The 18,686-nt window shown below is 36.4% G+C and overlaps 2 protein-coding genes across 2 annotated transcripts; one reads left to right on the plus strand and one right to left on the minus strand.

Moving 5' to 3' along the window:
- Nucleotides 1-286: 286 nt before the first annotated feature.
- Nucleotides 287-3,404, plus strand: LOC131661769 (uncharacterized). The gene is made up of 8 exons (XM_058931385.1): nucleotides 287-1,132; nucleotides 1,628-1,661; nucleotides 1,749-1,985; nucleotides 2,143-2,232; nucleotides 2,320-2,385; nucleotides 2,475-2,566; nucleotides 2,669-2,716; nucleotides 2,832-3,404. Exons 1-8 carry the CDS (start codon nucleotides 747-749, stop codon nucleotides 2,947-2,949), a joined length of 1,071 nt encoding a protein of 356 aa, XP_058787368.1. The 5' UTR covers nucleotides 287-746; the 3' UTR covers nucleotides 2,950-3,404.
- A 204-nt stretch (nucleotides 3,405-3,608) lies between these two features.
- Nucleotides 3,609-10,798, minus strand: LOC131661768 (uncharacterized). The gene is made up of 5 exons (XM_058931384.1): nucleotides 9,362-10,798; nucleotides 7,788-8,777; nucleotides 6,943-7,168; nucleotides 4,837-4,979; nucleotides 3,609-4,067 (listed from the first exon to the last, which is right to left on the minus strand). The coding sequence occupies exons 1-5, from the start codon at nucleotides 10,550-10,552 to the stop codon at nucleotides 3,786-3,788; spliced, it is 2,832 nt and encodes a 943-aa protein (XP_058787367.1). The 5' UTR covers nucleotides 10,553-10,798; the 3' UTR covers nucleotides 3,609-3,785.
- Between the last annotated feature and the right edge of the window lie 7,888 nt (nucleotides 10,799-18,686).

Raw genomic sequence — 18,686 nt, forward strand, 5'->3', positions numbered from 1 at the left:
GAACCTGAAATTTTAAGTAAAACACACTCTGACGATCAAATCTTCACCATTAAACCAACCCGTTAAAGAATTAATAACGATAACATTTTCATCACCCTTAAATTAATTAACAATAAATAACAACCAACAAGCATGTAATTTATCATTAATTTAAATTTTGCATGGCTATGTGGCAATCAAATATTTGACATCATATATATTAAAAAAAAGCAAACATAAGAAGAAGCTTGCGCCCAAAGCACACCATCCTTTTCTTTCTCTTCATCTCTATATACCCATATCTCACCTTCAACAGTTCAAAAAACAAAAGCAAAGCATCTTCTATTCCACTCTCTTTCTTTTTCGTGCAAGTTTCAACTTTTTTTCCTTGCTTAAGAGTTTTGCTTCCACTAATTAATCCACTATTACAATCTGTCGGTGTATCTTTATGTTCAAAAATCCATCCTAAGTTTCGTATATCTTGGATTAATGTAGTCAATATGTCTCAACAAGTGTTCCATCTTTTTGGTTCTTATTTGTCCCCCTAATATTGTTCCTATTTTCTCATGCATGTAAAACTCATGACATGTATATTTTAACATTGAGCTCCTCTTTTATAGCATGAAGTTCCTAAAACTTGGAGTTTGATTAAACCCATTTCAAATTTTCACTCTTTCTTTTCTTGGGTTGTTTTGTTTTGAGAAAAAGCATTCATTTTTATTCATTCTCTGAGAAAATAAAAAATAAAAAAGTGATTTTTATTCATCATGAGTTTTCTAACAGGCTCTCCAAAAGGTTCTTGGCAACCCATTATGACTGTGAAGACAAATACTCAGAGTTATTGGATTAATTGGAGGGTTTTGCTTTGTGGAATTTGGGTTCTGTTTTCAATCATTTTCTCATCACTGCTTATATGGAAATATGAAAAAGGTTTGAGAAATGTTGAAGCAAGAAATGGTAGTGATAGTGAAAGGGAAAGAGAAGAAGAGAATTCGGCAGTTTTGTATGAGGATGAAACTTGGAAGCCTTGTTTGAAAGGAATTCATCCTACTTGGCTTTTGGCATTTAGAGTTTTTGCTTTTTTTGTGCTTTTGGTTCTTCTTGCTGCTAATGCTGCTGTTGATGGTGGAAGCATTTTCTATTATTATACTCAGTAAGTGTTTTCATTCCTTTTTTGAATTTTTTTCAAAATCTGGTTCCTTTTTGAAGAACAAACACCCCTTCTCTACTCTTGGAGTTAAGGCCTTTGTGATTAGTGATTAGGGTCGTCTTAAGTTTTTCAGAGACCTAGGTTATTTACTTCTCAATCTAGATAAAATAACTAGGCATCTTATTTAGGTATAGTTTAACTGTGACAAATCTATTATGAGGTTCTATTTAATCACATTTTAATCTATACAAAATTTGAGGTTTTGTGCTGTATACTCTCAAAGACGAACATTTTTGTGATGAATGAATATGATGCTAATTAGTTAGTTAGAAGTCTATTTTAATATCCCTTTTAAGAAAGTTATTGTCTTACATGGTTTTTTATGCTAATTTCAGCAACTACCATTTATAGCCAGACAAATATTTCAATTCTTGATGTATTAATTAACCATATACAAGTTTCTTTTTTAACATTTTTTTTTATGGTTTCTCAAACTAGGTGGACATTTACTTCAATCACATTTTACTTTGGGGTAAGTATAAAAGCTTCAATATTTTATTACTTAATTATTTCTGTTATGTATTATGTAATCTCTTATATAGTTGTTTGATATTTTCAGTTAGGATCAATACTCTCCATGCATGGATGTTACCAACATCATAAGAAAGCCAGTGGCGATAATAAGGTTGATAATGTAGATGGAGATGGAGATGCAGAGCAAGGAATGTATAATGTTCATATACTTCCACAAAGTTCTTATGCATCAGACCAAGAGAAAAATTTGGGAGTAACCGAAGAAGTTTTCGTTCGCCGACATGCTGGTACTTGGGGTTATATTTTTCAAATTATATTCCAGGTACAATTTTTTAGAAATTTCTTACTTCACGTGTTGATTTTGCAAAAACAGTTTTATTTTATCTTTCGATATAGCTTATACGTAGACACTTATATGATAAATGTTTATGCTAACAAACAAGGCGTAATTGATTTTCTGTTTCTTTACTTGTGAACAGATAAATGCAGGTGCTGCATTGCTCACTGATTGTGTATTTTGGTTTGTATTTGTTCCGTTTCTAACCATCAAAGATTACAATTTAAATTTTGTAAGTTTCTTTTATGAACTCATTGATTAAAGAGACTTGAAAACTTGGGAAGTAAACAACTTATTTTATAGTATTATTTTGTTGCAGTTGATAATCATTATGCACTCAATCAATGCTGTTTTCCTCATTGGTGATACAGCTTTAAATTGCTTGGTGAGTTCTTGCATTTAATTCTTAACTTCCATTGTTTTTTTAACTGAAAATTCTTACCCTTCTATTTTTTTTTCTTTCTCTCTCTTCAGCCTTTTCCTTGGTTTCGAATGGGATACTTCTGCTTATGGACAGTCACATATGTGATTTTCCAATGGATTGTTCATGCTTGCATTAATCTCTGGTATAAGCCTTAGTTTTTGAACTTTAACTAAACTAAGAATTAAAAAAAAAACACATTATACATCATTGTGTAATTTTTTTTTCTTCTTTTCTTGAAAAATAGGTGGCCTTATCCATTTCTTGACTTATCATCCTCATTTGCTCCGCTATGGTATGAATTTATGATACTTAATTCCTATAAACTAGTGTTTGGATATTTAGCTGTGTATTATATACTTTAGTTCATTTGGTAACCCTTTTTTCCATGGCTTGTGGCTAATCTGTAGGTACTTTGCTGTGGCATTACTGCATATTCCTTGCTATGGTATTTTCACTTTGGTAATGAAGCTGAAACATTACGTCTTGTCAACTCGCTACCCCGACTCATATCAAGGTGCCAGATGATATTGACTTAGGACTAGCTTCAATTTTATGAATAACATCAACTTTACCATAGAAAGAAGGAGGGATAAGGAAGGAGGATGGAAGAGTTAAATAACACTGTTTAGCAAAATGAATTCACATATTGTCAAAATAAGTAGCAAAATATATTTTTTGGGGTGAAGATTAGCAGTTGAAAAAGAAATAAATACAATATGGCTCTTGCTTTCTGCTAATACTTCTTATAGAGATTTCATACATGTAATTAGTTATGAATTCTTATAAGAACTAATCTGACTAAGTACTGATATTTTTTATCATCTTTAAGTGTTGATTCTTAAATATCCATAGTTCTCAATGACTAAATGACCTAGTAGAATCTCTTTGCACTTTTACTACTTTTGGGTTGATGATTGCATGCAGATGATAAAGTAAGACTTCAAAATAGTTTATGAAATTATAAATCCTCATGGACCAGCACACATGGCTATCTATTTCATATTTATTTGGATAAACAACTTATTTATAGCTTATAGTACAGATGTTTATCATAATAAGCACTTATTATGAATAAGTTTGCATAAGCAATTTTGAAAATTTTATATGTGCTATACGTTCAAAAAAGAAATTATGAAAAATATCATAACTTGTTTTAATAAAGTCTCTCAAATAGAGGAAAAGAATGTGGAAAACAAACTTGATACTATACATCAATTTTTGTTACAAAGAATGACAACCAAAATATGACTACATAGCAGTACATACACAATTCTTCTGATTATTGAAGACACATCCTAAGGTGTGTAAAATAATGTATAATATAGTTTATACAACATTAAGATACATGTTCTGACTTCTGATCACAAAGAATTGCTTGGTAAGGAACCCATTAAGATGATATTTTCACCTTGATGCTCCCTTGTTTTCTCAGGCTTTTCTTTTGAAAATAATCCAGAAAGAAAATTAGGGGACAACCCTGAACTCAGTCCCTTGCCTAAACCTCCCCATTGGCTTGCTCTGTTACTTAAACTCCTTGTCCTGTTCAGTCTGAGCTGTTCCCCACAAGGACAACTTACAAGCTTTTTAAAGCAAGGCTTATGGAAAACAGACTGACAAGATTTGCACCTTTCAATATCGTCTTCCTGTTGATAATTTAGCTTTATATTAAGAGTAAATAAGTGGAGGCATTAGAGGATAGCAAAAATGTAATAGCCTCCAAATCTATAATGAATCCCAACTATGTGGACTGCAGGAAATTCAATTGATATGTGGCTGGATTGGTCATTTAAATGGATTTGTTGTACCATGAAATATCAAAAGGATTTGATAATTTTGGGAAAATAAACAAAAATAAATCAACAAATCACTAATTTTAATCCTGCATATCACTGAGAGTCCTTTAACATGACCATCTTAGTTAGCAACAAGTTATGTTACATTTGAAATTCGTGTGGTCAATTATTTTAATAGCAATTGGATGATAAAGTGGCACATGAGTTGATTTTTTTTTTCCGGAAATTGGGAGACTTGATTGCACATAGGTTGTGGAAGAGAGACCCATGAGTCAACTAAACCTAAATAATATACAAGTTTCTTTGTACTTGATAAAAATTCTGAAGTGGTGTAAAGATGAGCGTTATTAACTACTAGCTCACAAATAAATTATTACAATTTATTTTTAGGAAATCATTTCCACAGTTTTTAAAGTTTAAAAAAAAAAAAAGAGATGATGGTCCACAAAATAATTGAGAGATCTTTAAACCTCCTTTTTCTTTTTGCTTGTGTATGATCAATTTTTTACATTCGGAACCTGATTAAAATTCCAATAAATCATTCTTTTTTCATTTATATTCTCATTCTATTCCTTAAATAATTATATGCTACTGAATCTTAGTATTGGCTGATACAAACCTGAAATGGAAAAATGAGGGAAGATGGGTCACTGCAATCTTGTCGGGCACTACACGGGTTTCCCACATCACAACATACAAGGCATTGATCAGTAATGTGTTCAAGGATTTTCCTTGACACAGTTTCCACCATCACGGGAAGTGCTGCATAACAGTTGATATACATCAGACACACAGGATATAGGGAATTCCACATAACTTCAAAAGAAATCATCGATTGGTATTTTCTATTAGACTTCTTATTAGAAAACAATATAAGAAAAGAAGGCATAAATTAACTGGCAGTTATGTTTTTATTATGTCAGTTGTTGTTTAATTTTAGGAATAGAGAAAAGAAAGGACAAAGTGATTACTGGATAGTTATTGAGTGGTTATGGGAGGGAGAGACGCTCTCTAATTCTTGGAAGGAAGAAACCAAGAATCTCAAATTTCTTAGAGTATAATTGCCTTGCAACAGTAGACTATCTCTTAGTTTATGTGTTATTTCCTAATTTGTTGTACTGTAAAAGTCAGTTGCAACTTCCATTCCCATTTTCCTCTCTTTCATGGAAAAGAGAACTCTCTATTTTTAATGTTGTGTTCATTACTCTATGTTTTCTTGTAGCACTCCTGGTAATTCATCTGATAAATTATCATTATTCAGCGATACTATTATTATGTTATACCAGTTCTAACACTAGTCATTGGTCAAAAAGAGAGAAATGAAATTGGCAATAGAACATACAAGGCAATATGCATTGATAGGTACCAGGAAATGAGTAAAACAGAGCCCTGAAACTGTATCACTGGGAAATATCCAGACATGTATCGAGGTGATAACAAGTCCTGGATACTGAAACTACAGAACAGAAATTGCAAAAACCAGAAAAACAAATGGGCTAGGCAATTCGACACCTAAGTCTCTCCCAGAAGTCCCAACTAATAACAGCCTAATTTCGGTAAATAATGCTCCCTTGCTATTTACCCCCTTCAGCTGAATCGTACACCCCCAACCATCCCTACTGCCAACTTATCAGTAGGTTAGTTAGTGGAAACCTTTCCATTTTCTCTCTCTGGGCCATAATTCCCTGTATCACACCTCTTCTTTCTCTTTACACCTTAGTTATTCTACGGGTCCTATCATATCATGCATGAAGTTACTCCTCATATTGATACGAATCCATACTCGGTTAGACCTAGGATGAATAGGTATTGGGTACGAAATACTGCATTTAAAAAAGTCAGGGTACGGATACGTCAATAAAAAATACAAGTTACTTTATATAATGTAACATGATAGAGCTTAAGTGATCAATTCACAGCAAAACATCACAATAAAAGTTTTAAGAGTAAAAAATTGTGTTAAGTTACAACAACAAAAACAAAAATACATTAATAACATTATAATATTATATTAATTATATTAATATACGAGAAAACCACAAAATTTACTCGAAACAAAATAATGAGAAAAATGGTGTACCACAAGTACCGTACACTTACCGGCACCGGGTACTTACCTAGCACGGATACTTCACCATTTTAGAAGTATCCATGCTTCAAAGGACCACGATGTCCACACTATTAACAATGCATACTCCTCTGGTCTTATTTATAAGAAGCAAAAGACTAAATCAGAGACCAAGGAAGCGCATTCAAAGGAGTTAATGCAAACTATTTTTCAAAAATTCCCTGAACACTCTAAAAAAACCCACATGCATAAGGAAGGTGGATTTCAAGGTGAAATAAAACTTACAATAAAAGGAAATTCTATAATTAATACATTTAAAAAGTGTAGTATTTTACTTTATTTAGAACTGAATAATAATCTACTTAACTGTAACAAATAGGACTAGAGGTAGACTTTTGTAATAAAGGAAGACCATCAAATCAGGGGAAATGAGGAAATTTGGTAATAAAACCTGACTGATCAGAATGTAAGTTTTGAGTAATAAATGTCTGTGTCAGCGCGCATATAAAAACTGGGCTTAAGATATTATTCCATCAAACCCTAATTAATTTATCAAAGGAAATTTAGTGCGTCTGTGTGTAAGTGGATCTTAAATGGAAACCATTTTTCATTTAAAGCACAAAAATGCATTAGATTAAATCAAAAATAAATGCTAACCTGCAAAGACTCCTTTGGAAAGATCAATCAAATCTCTAAGAGCAAAAAAATCATTGCTTTCAAGCAGATATCTCCGATTTCCAACACCTCTGTTGATAGATCTCCGGAATGGGCAGCGAACATATGGAAGCATTGTTCCTATCCTTTTCCTAACATTCATAACATGAAGCAACGCAGGGACCTTTGACAAAAGGAAGGGATTAACGGCAGTGACACATAACATGGGCTGCAGGAAAAATTTCAAAACAAACAAGGTTAAAATAAGGGGAAGGAAAAGTATAAACATGTGTATTTTATGTTTGATTGATCCTCAACTAAGTAACAAAAAAGATCTGGTTAAACAACACATATATGATAAATTCATGTTCAATCCTCTAAGTTGTGCAATTGTTTTCCAGTCTGAAAACTTGATAGGGTTCCTTTATGATATTGGATCCAAACCCAAATTTACAAGTCAATAGAAGCTAAATCCTGAAAGCGAATATGTCAAGGAAAATTAAGCTACAGCCATAACCAATAAAAGCCATAAAATTCAATATGCACAAGGAGTTAGCCAATAAGAACTTAGCATGCATCAATTTGTATTCATTAATGTAGTTGCTTTGCATGACTTCACAATCTGTGTACCCAATGCTTACTTTAGTTGCAAATAAACAGCATTCCTTAAAACTTGTAATTACTATATCAGTGTGTTAGAATCTAGCAGATCCTAGCTTTTGAGCCCAACAAAGAGAAGAGATAGAAATATAACTTTCTAGTTAGCTTACACATAAGAGACTTTGAACATAAACCATCAGAAAGAATATTGGGAAAAAATAATGGGAAAGCATTAAATGCAAAATTACATGTTCATGAATAGAATCCAGATATGACTTAGCCAGCTGAGATACTGGATAATGAGTGAAATCCCAATGATGTAAAACCCTTGCTGGCAAGACTGCAGTCTCATTTGTATGGCAAGAAGAACAGAACAGTTGACCAGTATATTCACATAGTCGAGGCTTCCCCCATCCAAATGTTTGTACAAAATCCCAAATTGAGGTATTTCCATCATCAAAATGCTTATGGCATCCAGCGCATCTGTGATGTTGGGCTTCTAACAGCTGTCTCGTTGATTTATTTGATGGAATTTCAACAATAAGTGATATGGTCTTCCCCCAAGTGGAAAAGTTTTGAATGTTTTCTCCTCTTGTAAAAGAAGACAGAGACACTGGAGAGTTGGACACAGGTGAACTAAGATGTGAATCTTCAGGGGATAAAAACCAAACCAGTGCTCTTGGAGGACTTGAGAAGAACCTGGAAGAGAGAATAGACTGTAGACATTCTTGAATGAGAACACTTCTCTTCGCAATAATATCAAGAGATGCACTTCTAAATATCTTTGATTCCTTTTCAACAGAAGACCAAGGCAAAGGTAAAGTCCAGCCTTGCTCGTTAAATAAGGTTTTCATACAACGGTGAAGAGTCAAGAAATCACGGTACCGCTTTTCAACCTCCCACTGATCCTTGCCACTCCACACTTTTATTTTATAAACAGTGTATTCCTTCACCCCAACCAATCTTTCACTAAAAGAAACATCCCCTGTTTTCTGCCTTGCACCTACCACTTCAATCCTATCTATTCTTCTTGGGCGCTGAACAAGCAGATAAGCATCATCTGCACCAGAAGTAGAAGCGGTCAACCCACCATCTCTTGAAGGCATAGACACTAGTGGATCAAGCATTCTGTTACCCATGGAAAACCTAGCAGCGTTAGAATCCCTGGACTCAAGTAAAATTTCTTCCATGTCCTGAACAACCTCGTCATAGAATTCATTTAGCTCAGAGTCCTCTATCTGCAATATTTAGTGAAACATTAAACCCTGTATAGGTGGAATGATAATTGCTACAATGTCTCAAGTCAATCATCTACTACACTTTTTACGATCTTTTATATGAGGCAGAAAATAAAACAACCATTGTCAACAACATAGACAAGAAAACATTTTTTTTTTTACTTTTGAAAAACTAATAGTATAGATTACAAGCCCTGGTTTCAATTAAATACAACTTAGTGAATTGTGTAAATTAACAGTTTCAACAGTCAGCCAAATTGGTGTCTTCCTGAACATTATGTCAGTTAAGTTAACATCAAGTTAGAAATGCCATATTAATTTCAATGGGTCTATACAAGGCTTTAAATCACGAACTGCGTCATCTAATGCATCCATGACAAAACTCATTGAGCTGCAACTGCAAAATAATACTGCAATTGAATCCCAAATCAGACCAAATTAGCCATCATGCAACTACTGGCACTACTCAACTATAATTACAATTTAAAACCTTGAAATTACTAATTGAATTAGCACATATAATAATTGTAAGGTTTTGAGACAATAACTTGAAAGACAACAGGAGTACACGACTCACTGCTCACCTTAGATATCACATGACTTTTTTCTAATACATTTGTTGAAGTGGAAATCCTCTCTAATGTTTGCCTCCTTCCACCATTTGATGACAGCACAATTGGTTTAAGGTTCTCAATTGATTTTGCATTTACATTCCCTACATCAACAGATACATTTGAAGAACTTATATCAACTCTACTAAACAACTCCGGATTTTCCCTTTGAGCATCACCAGAGGTTCCAGTTTCATCACTATCAATATGTCGATTACCTTTTCCCTCACTTCCAAAATCGGCGATATTCAAACTCTCCTGAGGATCTTCTTCTGGCAACAGACCCAAATCATCCATTTTGAAACAATCAACCAATTCGTCAGCACCTTGAACTTCATTACAAGCAACTGGAATGTTCCTCTCCCTATCCCTTACCTCTTCTAAAGCTTCTCGATCACTAATATTTTTTGTTTCTTCAACTTCATTATCAACAATGACCTCGTTCTTTTCCTCTTTTTGACTGGAGCTTACCTCATTCTCTTGAACTCGATTATCATTTTCTCTCGGATTCTGAAACAGATCTTCCTCTACAGAAACCAAACCGTTTTCAATCAAAAAATCATCCAAATCGTGCGAACCAAAAGCAACAGAAGAATTCATAAACAACGGATTCTCATTTCGAACTTCCTTATCCTCATATAAATGAACCCTCCTTGAAGAATAAAACTCACTCTTCTCCTTCTCATTCTCATTATCACCCTCACATCCACTCCCATAATTGAACATAGAATCCTCACCGTCCGAAAACTCCTCATCCTCTTCCATCTCAATCCCAATCTCTCTTCTCCCAACTTCACCCTCATTTCCCTTCCCATCAGATTCCTCCCTCCGTTTATTCCCAATCAACTCCGACGAATCAATCCCTAGGTCATCACCGTCGTCACCGTACAATTCCAATCCACTCGAACCATACCTAAAATTCTTCCGACTATTTCCATCATCGAAGCTTCTAGAAGAACCAAAATCCATATCAGAGAAATCATGAAAAACGGTTACAGCACTGCACATGCTCATACTGGTGTTCGGTGTTCCCATCACCGAGTTAGCGCTACAGTACCGTTCCAACTCGGAATCGGCGCCGAAGGATGAACGGCGAGACGTGGCGTCCGATTGGCGAACACGGAGACGGGGAAAGGAATCCAACGGATCCGGAGATCCATTCATGATTTGAAGGTTACGTGAGGAAGTTGGATTGATGGAAGAGATATGAGGAAATTAACCTATGGTGAACGCGCGGGATTATCAAATTGAGCACACTAGTGTGCCCTTGTTTGATACACAGGGACAACGCGATGGAAAATGATGCACGGTTTGGGGGTAAAAGTGTCTTAAAAAATATTGAGGATTGCGTTTTTGGTTTTACTTATTGAAGAAAAAGAAAACAGAAATTGTGAAGGGAAAAGTAAAGTGCTAGGACTGTAACGACCGTATATCGGCGTATGTTATATGTGTGTTTAATTTTATCTACCTGTTTGACCTACCAATCAACTTTGCTGTGCGTTGGAAAACTTAGGTGTCTGTTCTGTTGGCATGAGACACCCTGTCAGCAAAAAATATAAACTTCTGCTATTTATTACTATGTTCTATTATTATAGCTAGAGTTGAAACTTTGGTCCAATTTAACAAAAATGAAAAAAACTTTACTCAGTATTTAACACTTGGTTACTTACTGCTAACATGTATGTTAAGAAGATAAGTTAGTGTTTGTTTGGTTTTGCATTAGATAAAATTGATTTTGATTGAATTGAATTTGACAAGTAGATAGAATTGAATTGAAATTAATTTAATTTAGGAATTTTTTTTAAAGACCCCATCTTTTTTCGAAAACACTTTTTTTATTTAAAAAAATTATTTCTGAAATACATTTTCGAAAACAACATTTTTAGAGATGCATTTTTTAAAAAATGCGTGTTTTGCTGTTTAAACAAAACAGTCTCCCCCATTTTCATTTTATTCTAAATTTCTCAAACCTTCCAAATTACTCAACATTTGCAGAAGCACCCTACAAACAAAGGCTACTTCAAAGAACATCAAATTGCTATTTAACAATCAAAGACCACTTCTAAAGCACCTCCAACAACACCTCAAATCTGTAAGTTTTCAAAACTTGAAATTTATGATTGAAATTGATATTAGGGGTGTTAGAAATTAGTATAATATAGTACATTTAAGTTATTATATGTCACTGGATATACTTAGATATACTTAGATAGGAAAAATTTGATTTTGATTCACTTAGGACGAGGATTGGAAGTTCTGCAAAAATGGAGTTCGCAAGGGGGGGTTTCGGAAGTGCATTTCCGAAAACACCTCCTTGGCCAGTTTCGGAAATGCACTTCCGAAATTAAGCCATAAACGTTTTTATTTTATTTTCTTGATTGTTTCGCATTCTTATGGATTTCAATTTTTTCAGGAAAATGACAGGCAACCTCGCACGACTTAGACAAGGCAGAGAGACTCAGACAGCGTCGGCTAGACGCGAGCAAGCGTCACAGTTGACATCGACACAGGGACAGGATAGAGTACGAGTCTTCGTCTAGATGGATGAGCCTGGTTCCTCATCTGGATCGAGGAGTCGGCTAGCTCGGGTGTTTTCTTCCCATCAGGAGGTACGGGAGGATGAGGAGGAGGTGATACCTGATGTTGATCCTCCGCACGGGGAGGAGGAGGAGCAGGGCTACCTGGGAGGGCCTAGAGACACTTCCTTGCTTATTTACTACCACGACCAAGTCGCTCGGCGTGTCTGGGAAGGACAGGTATTTTTTTAATTACACTTTATAATTTTACCGTTTTTTATTTAGGTTTTTTTAATTACACTTTATAATTTAACCGTTTTTTTAACTAACAATCTTTTTTGTTTTTTGTTTTTGTGGTAACAGGATAGGCCGACGATAAAATCTGTGAACCACGCACGGAAGATTTTTGATCTGTTTAAACCAGATGACCAGTGGTTTAATGATGTGGTATCTGGTTCCGGGCTCGACGGGTTGTGCATGACCGAGTATATCACTATCAGCCACGGCATGCATGGGGCTTTCGTGGAGCGATGGCACAAGGAGACGTCTTCTTTCCACTTTCCTGTTGGGGAGATGACGATCACCTTGCATGATGTTCGTTGTCTGCTCCACCTGCCGATCAGAGGGAGGCTGCTGCACCATTTTCGGATACAAAGGATCGATGTTATTGAGTGGATGGTCGACTATCTGGGTATGGACCCAAACATGGCAGATTTTGAGTGACGGACGACGAATGGGGCCCATATCCGGTTCTCCAGCTTGACAGAGCTGTATGAGAACCACTTGGTGGCGGCAGCTAGAGCTGTCAAAATGGACTAAGCCTATATGGGCCGGCCGAAAAATTCACAGGGCTTTTGCCTTCAAATTAGAGCCTATATGTTTAAGGGCTTTTTTAGCCTAACCCTAAAAAGCCCGCTACCCATTAAGGCTAGCCCATATGGGCCATGGGTAGCCCATAAGGCCCACACAACTATAAATTTTAAAAAATTATATTAGTTTTCTATTGGGTTATTCCAAAATAAAACATTGATTTTTCTCACTTCACTAAATTTTTTTCTATTATATTCAATCTTTCTCTTTTAAATATTATACATTAATATAATCAAAATTATTTCCTCGTATTCTAGTAGTTTCTCTTATATTAAATATTTGAGTATTATTTTCTACAATTTAAACATGTATTGTATCAAAAAACACATTATAGTATTTATAAAAGAGAAAATGGGTGATGCACTGACAGTGTAAAAAAGTTTTACACTGTCAACCAATCACGACCATGTATCTTACCAAGTCATACTATTATTTTTAAATTACTGAGATGACATGGCAGAATGATATATTTTCATTGGATGACAGTGTAAAACTTTTTTACACTGTCAGTGCATCACCATTAAACTCTTTATAAAATATAATATAGTACTTAAAAATTTATTATGTTTAAAATAATATAATTTTTTATTTAATCTATAATAAAATAATAGATTTTTTATTTTAATTTTATATTATTAAAAAACAGCCCGTTTAGGGCTAGGTAGCCCGAAGCCCATCTAGGGCCGGGCTCGGGTAGTAATTTTGAGGCCCATATACAATAAGGCTTTTTTGGCTCAGCCCTAAAAAGCCCAGGCCCATTAGGGCCGGCCCTAAATGGGTCGGGTAGCCCATTTTGACAGCTCTAGCGGCAGCAGAGTCCGAGCAGGAGGGTTACGAGCTTTTAACAGAGTATCACCATGCATGCGCTCTGAGGTGCTGATTCATGTTCTTGGTAGACACTGCACTCTTTGACATATTATCGTATTTGTGTTTCACGGCTGGATCATCTCCTACTTCCCCCGCATCCTCGGCTTCGCCATTGATTTTGCGTACGATGACGCAATACCCAGGACCGCCCGATACGTTCTCCAATGGGGGAATAACGCAGTGGGATCATATCGCGGGTACCTGGACCGCACTGCTCACGGTGATATCTGTTGGACACCATTCACCGACTACACTGTTGTTGTCCCATTCGACTGCATCACGTTATATTATGGATGGTTGGCATGGGAGGCCAACACTATGGTGAGGTATATGCCGGAGCGGTGCATGAGGCAGTTTGAACGTGTGCAGATGATACCGAGGTCATCGTTTGAGGCTGCTCCAGACACAATTACCCGAGTGAACTTCACTGCTATATTTGAGGACTGGGCGCATAATTTGGTCCCAGAGAAGTATCGGCGTATGGAGGCCACCCAAGAATGACACTGTGTAGAGGGGTACGTTGTAACACCCCATAATTTTAGTTTATTAATTTGATTTGGATTTAAATTAAATAAGTGGAATTTTAGTATTTTAATTGGATTTAATTGGAAAATGATGGAGTAAAGCTATTGGGCTTATAGTGTGATGTTAGTAAAAGAGGGGTGCTAATTAGTTAGGCCTTTTACTAAGTTGTGGTTAATTTATTTTATTTTATTTTTCATAAAATAAGAAAAAGGAACCATTTGGGGAAAAAAGGAAGAACACGTGAAAAGGGCAAGAGAAGAGAAAGAGGCAAGAACGTGGAACCGGAAGGAGAACATTCAAGAGATTCATCGAGGTAAGGGGGACTCTTCCTTTTAGTATCTCTTATGTGGTCTTAGGTAATAGGTAGATTGATGTATGGTTTGATTCAATTAGACATTGGGGTTGTTAGGTTAGGTTGTTATAATTGGATTGAATTGATGATAATTGTGTGAACTATTTGGTTAATAATGCGTTTAAATGATGTTTTGTGGTGTATAATTGAATATATGATAATTGTATGCTTGTATGTGATGTCTGGAATCGTTTTTGGGTGAAAAGGGTGTGAAATCGCAGGGTCTGTCGCAGACTTGGGGTTTGCTGAAATCGCAGGTCCGCTGAGCGGAGGGGGGGTCCGCTGAGCGGAGGTCCCAACGTAGTTCGCTTCTGTTGGACGTCACTAGTGGTCCGCTGAGCGGAGGTCTGAAGGATTCGCTTCTGTCTTGCTTCGCTGAGCGAACCTTGTTGTGTGTGAATATTTCTAAAACTTTAAAATAACGTATCTTTTGATCCGTGTATCATTTCTTAATGCCGTTTTGAGCGTTGTGCAAGTAATTAAATGTTTTATATGACGAATGATGAATATGGGCGGTGGCCGACTTTATTTCTTTAAAACTCGATTTAATTACTTGATGAGAATTGAACATTGTGTGCATATGAGATAGGTGTGACAATGTGTTTGATGTGATGATGAATTGGTTGTGATTATTATTATGATTGGGATGAATGCATGACTGTTTGAATGATGTTGAAAACATGTACATACTATTTCGGTGATGTGGTGTTGAGATGAATTGTTCATCGTGATTCGGTGATGTTTTAAGTATGTTATGTGTGTTTCATTCACTCATATGCATTTGATGTTGGATCCCGGTGATGTTTTGGATCGTTGGTGGACATATTTCCCATTGTGCGGAAATTGTGTCGGTGGGCCGTATCTCGATGAGGCGTAGATCGGTTAGGTGGATTGATTCCGCGGTTTATTGGTACCACATGCATAGTGTCGGTTGTGTCATTGCATTTCGTCATAACATGATTGTATGGATTTTTGTGTTATGTATTGTAATCCATTATTGTGTGAATCTGAATATGTATAATTGGGTGAACGGTATATTATGATGCTTGTTATTTATGAATTGCATAATATTTTCTAATTGAGAATGAGACTCACCCTTACATGTTGTCATTTTCAGATTGAGGAGTAGCGGCATTAGTGCTTGGTGAGGATGACTCGTAGAGTTTATCCATTTATGTTGGGTCGTGTCAGTCATGCTCTGGTCTTGTAACACTGGGGAACGAGAGAGTTTTAGAGTTTTATGAGATTATTCCATTTTATTGGTGCTGGATTATATTTCTGTTTGGTTGTAGTTGATGATGTTTCGTATTCCGCTGTAATAAACATGATTACGTTTTGGTGAACCGTTTCCTAACGAAGCATGACTTTGACCATGATTGATTTATTTATTTTAAATAATTGTGACACCCTTGTGTGTATGTTTTTACTCTGATTATTTGTTTAAATTGCCGCGGGGTTAGAAGGGTGTTACAATAGTGGTATCAGAGCATAGTCGGTCGTTGTGACCAGAGTCTTAGTGTTAGTCTTTCCCTTTTGTATGTGACAAGTGCGAGTTATCACTGTCGATACTTTGATTCTAATGGAATTATTTTGTGGATTAGCAGAACAGTGGCTGGAAGAGGTGGAAGAAACGACGATGCTATCGCTGAGGCTTTGGGCATGATTGCTGGTGTGCTGGGAGGGAATGTCAATGGAGCTGTGATTGGTGCTGACAGGCAGCTGAACAGTTTTCAGAGGAACAATCCTCCGTTGTTCAAGGGCACGCATGATCCTGAAGGTGCTCAGAAGTGGCTTAAGGAGATCAAGAGGATTTTCAAAGTCATCGATTGTGCTGAGAACCTGGAAGTGAGGTATGGTACTCATATGTTGTCCGAAGAGGCTGATGACTGGTGGATGGCTACTAGAGCTGAACTGGATGCTGACGGTGTAGCTATTTCCTGGGCTGTGTTCAAAAGAGAGTTTCTAAGGAGGTATTTTCCTGAAGACGTTCGAGGCAGGAAAGAAATCGAATTTTTGGAGCTGACTCAGGGTAATATGACGGTACCAGAGTATGCTTCGAAATTTGTTGAGTTGGCGAAGTACTACGTTCACTACAACAATGACGAAGCTAGTGAATTCTCAAAGTGCATCAAGTTTGAGAATGGTCTTCGCGATGAGATCAAGCAAGGAATCCGGTATCAGAGGATTCGGCGATTTGTTGATTTGGTGGACTGTAGTAGGATCTTCGAAGAGGATAACCTTAAACTGAAGTCATCTCACTCTTGCGAGTTATTTGACAAGAAAGGTAAGAAGCCTATGGATAGAGGTAAGCCATATGGTAGAGGAAATCCTAGAGCTAGGGATTGGAAGAGGCCTAGTGGGGGAGATTCTGGTGCTCCCGTTAGGTGCTATAACTGTGGTGAGACTGGGCATAGAAGGAATGAGTGCAAGAGTGGAGAAAAGAAATGCTTCAAGTGTGGTAAGACGGGTCATATTGCTTCTGATTGTAGGGTGAAGATCGTGACTTGCTACAATTGCAGCGAAGAGGGTCACATCAGTCCACACTGCACTAAACCGAAGAAGGATCAGGTTGGTGGAAAAGTCTTTGCCTTGTCTGGGTCAGAGACTACTCTGGAAGATCGTCTGATTAAAGGTACGTGTTTTATCCATGACACACCTTTAGTTGCCATTATTGATACTGGAGCGACTCATTCGTTCATTTCATTGGATTGTGCTAAACGATTGGGATTAGAAATATCTGTTATTCATGGAAGTATTGAAGGATAGAAAAACACTTAGAAAGGGGGGTTTGAATAAGTGTAGTCTAAAAACTTGAACGATAAAAACAATATGCACAGTTATTTTTATCCTGGTTCGTTGTTAACTAAACTACTCCAGTCCACCCCCACGGAGTGATTTACCTCACCTGAGGATTTAATCCACTAATCGCAACAGATTACAATGGTTTTCCACTTAGTCCGCGACTAAGTCTTCTAGAGTATCCTGATCACAACCTGATCACTCCAGGAACAAATGCTTAGACAAAAGCTAAGACTTTCTTAGAGTATCCTGACCACCACGTGATCACTCTAATTACAACTGCTTAGACACAAGCTAAGACTTCCTAGAGTATCCTGATCAACACTTGATCACTCTAGTTACTTACAAATTAATGTAATCAAATAAGAGTTTTACAATGCTTCTTAAAAGCTATAATCACAACAGTGATATTTCTCTTAACGTTTAAGCTTAATCTCACTAATATATTACAACAGCAATGTAGTGAGCTTTGATGAAGATGAAGTTTCTGAGTTTTGACTTGAACAGCGTTTCAGCAAGTTAATATTCACAGAATTTGGTTCAGAGTTGTTAACCTTGCTTCTCATTAGAACTTCATATTTATAGGCGTTGGAGAAGATGACCGTTGAGCGCATTTAATGCTTTGCGTGTTCCGTACAGCTTTGCATTTAATATTTCACGCTTTTGTCAACTACCTCGAGCCTTGTTCACGCTGTGTCTACTGACGTTGCCTTTAATAGCTTCCAACGTTCCTTTTGTCAGTCAGCGTAGCCTGCCACCTGTACTTTCTTCTGATCTGATGTTTGTGAATATAATATTTGAATATCATCAGAGTCAAACAGCTTGGTGCATAGCATCTTCTTGTCTTCTGACCTTGAAGTGCTTCTGAGCGTGATACCATGAGAACTTCAGTGCTTCTGCTTCTGACCTCAAGTTCTTCTGATGCTTTCATAGATCCATGTTCTGATTCTGCCTTGACCATCTTCTGATGTCTTGCCAGACCATGTTCTGATGTTGCATGCTGAACCTTCTGAGACAAAGCTTCTGAGCGCTGATTTGTGCATACTCTTTATATATTTCCTGAAATGGAAATTGCAATGTATTAGAGTACCACATTATCTCACACAAAATTCATATCCTTGTTATCATCAAAACTAAGAATATTGATCAGAACAAATCTTGTTCTAACAATCTCCCCCTTTTTGATGATGACAAAAACATATATAAATGATATGAATTTGCGATCAGAAAGAGCAGACGGCTTAAGACAAATTACACAGCTATAGCATAAGCATGTGAATATGTCTCCCCCTGAGATTAACAATCTCCCCCTGAGATGAATAATCTCCCCCTGAAATAAATACTCGAAGAACTTTAATAATAAAAGACT

The sequence above is a fragment of the Vicia villosa genome, linkage group LG3, assembly GCF_029867415.1.
Source record: "Vicia villosa cultivar HV-30 ecotype Madison, WI linkage group LG3, Vvil1.0, whole genome shotgun sequence".
Lineage (NCBI taxonomy): Eukaryota > Viridiplantae > Streptophyta > Magnoliopsida > Fabales > Fabaceae > Vicia > Vicia villosa.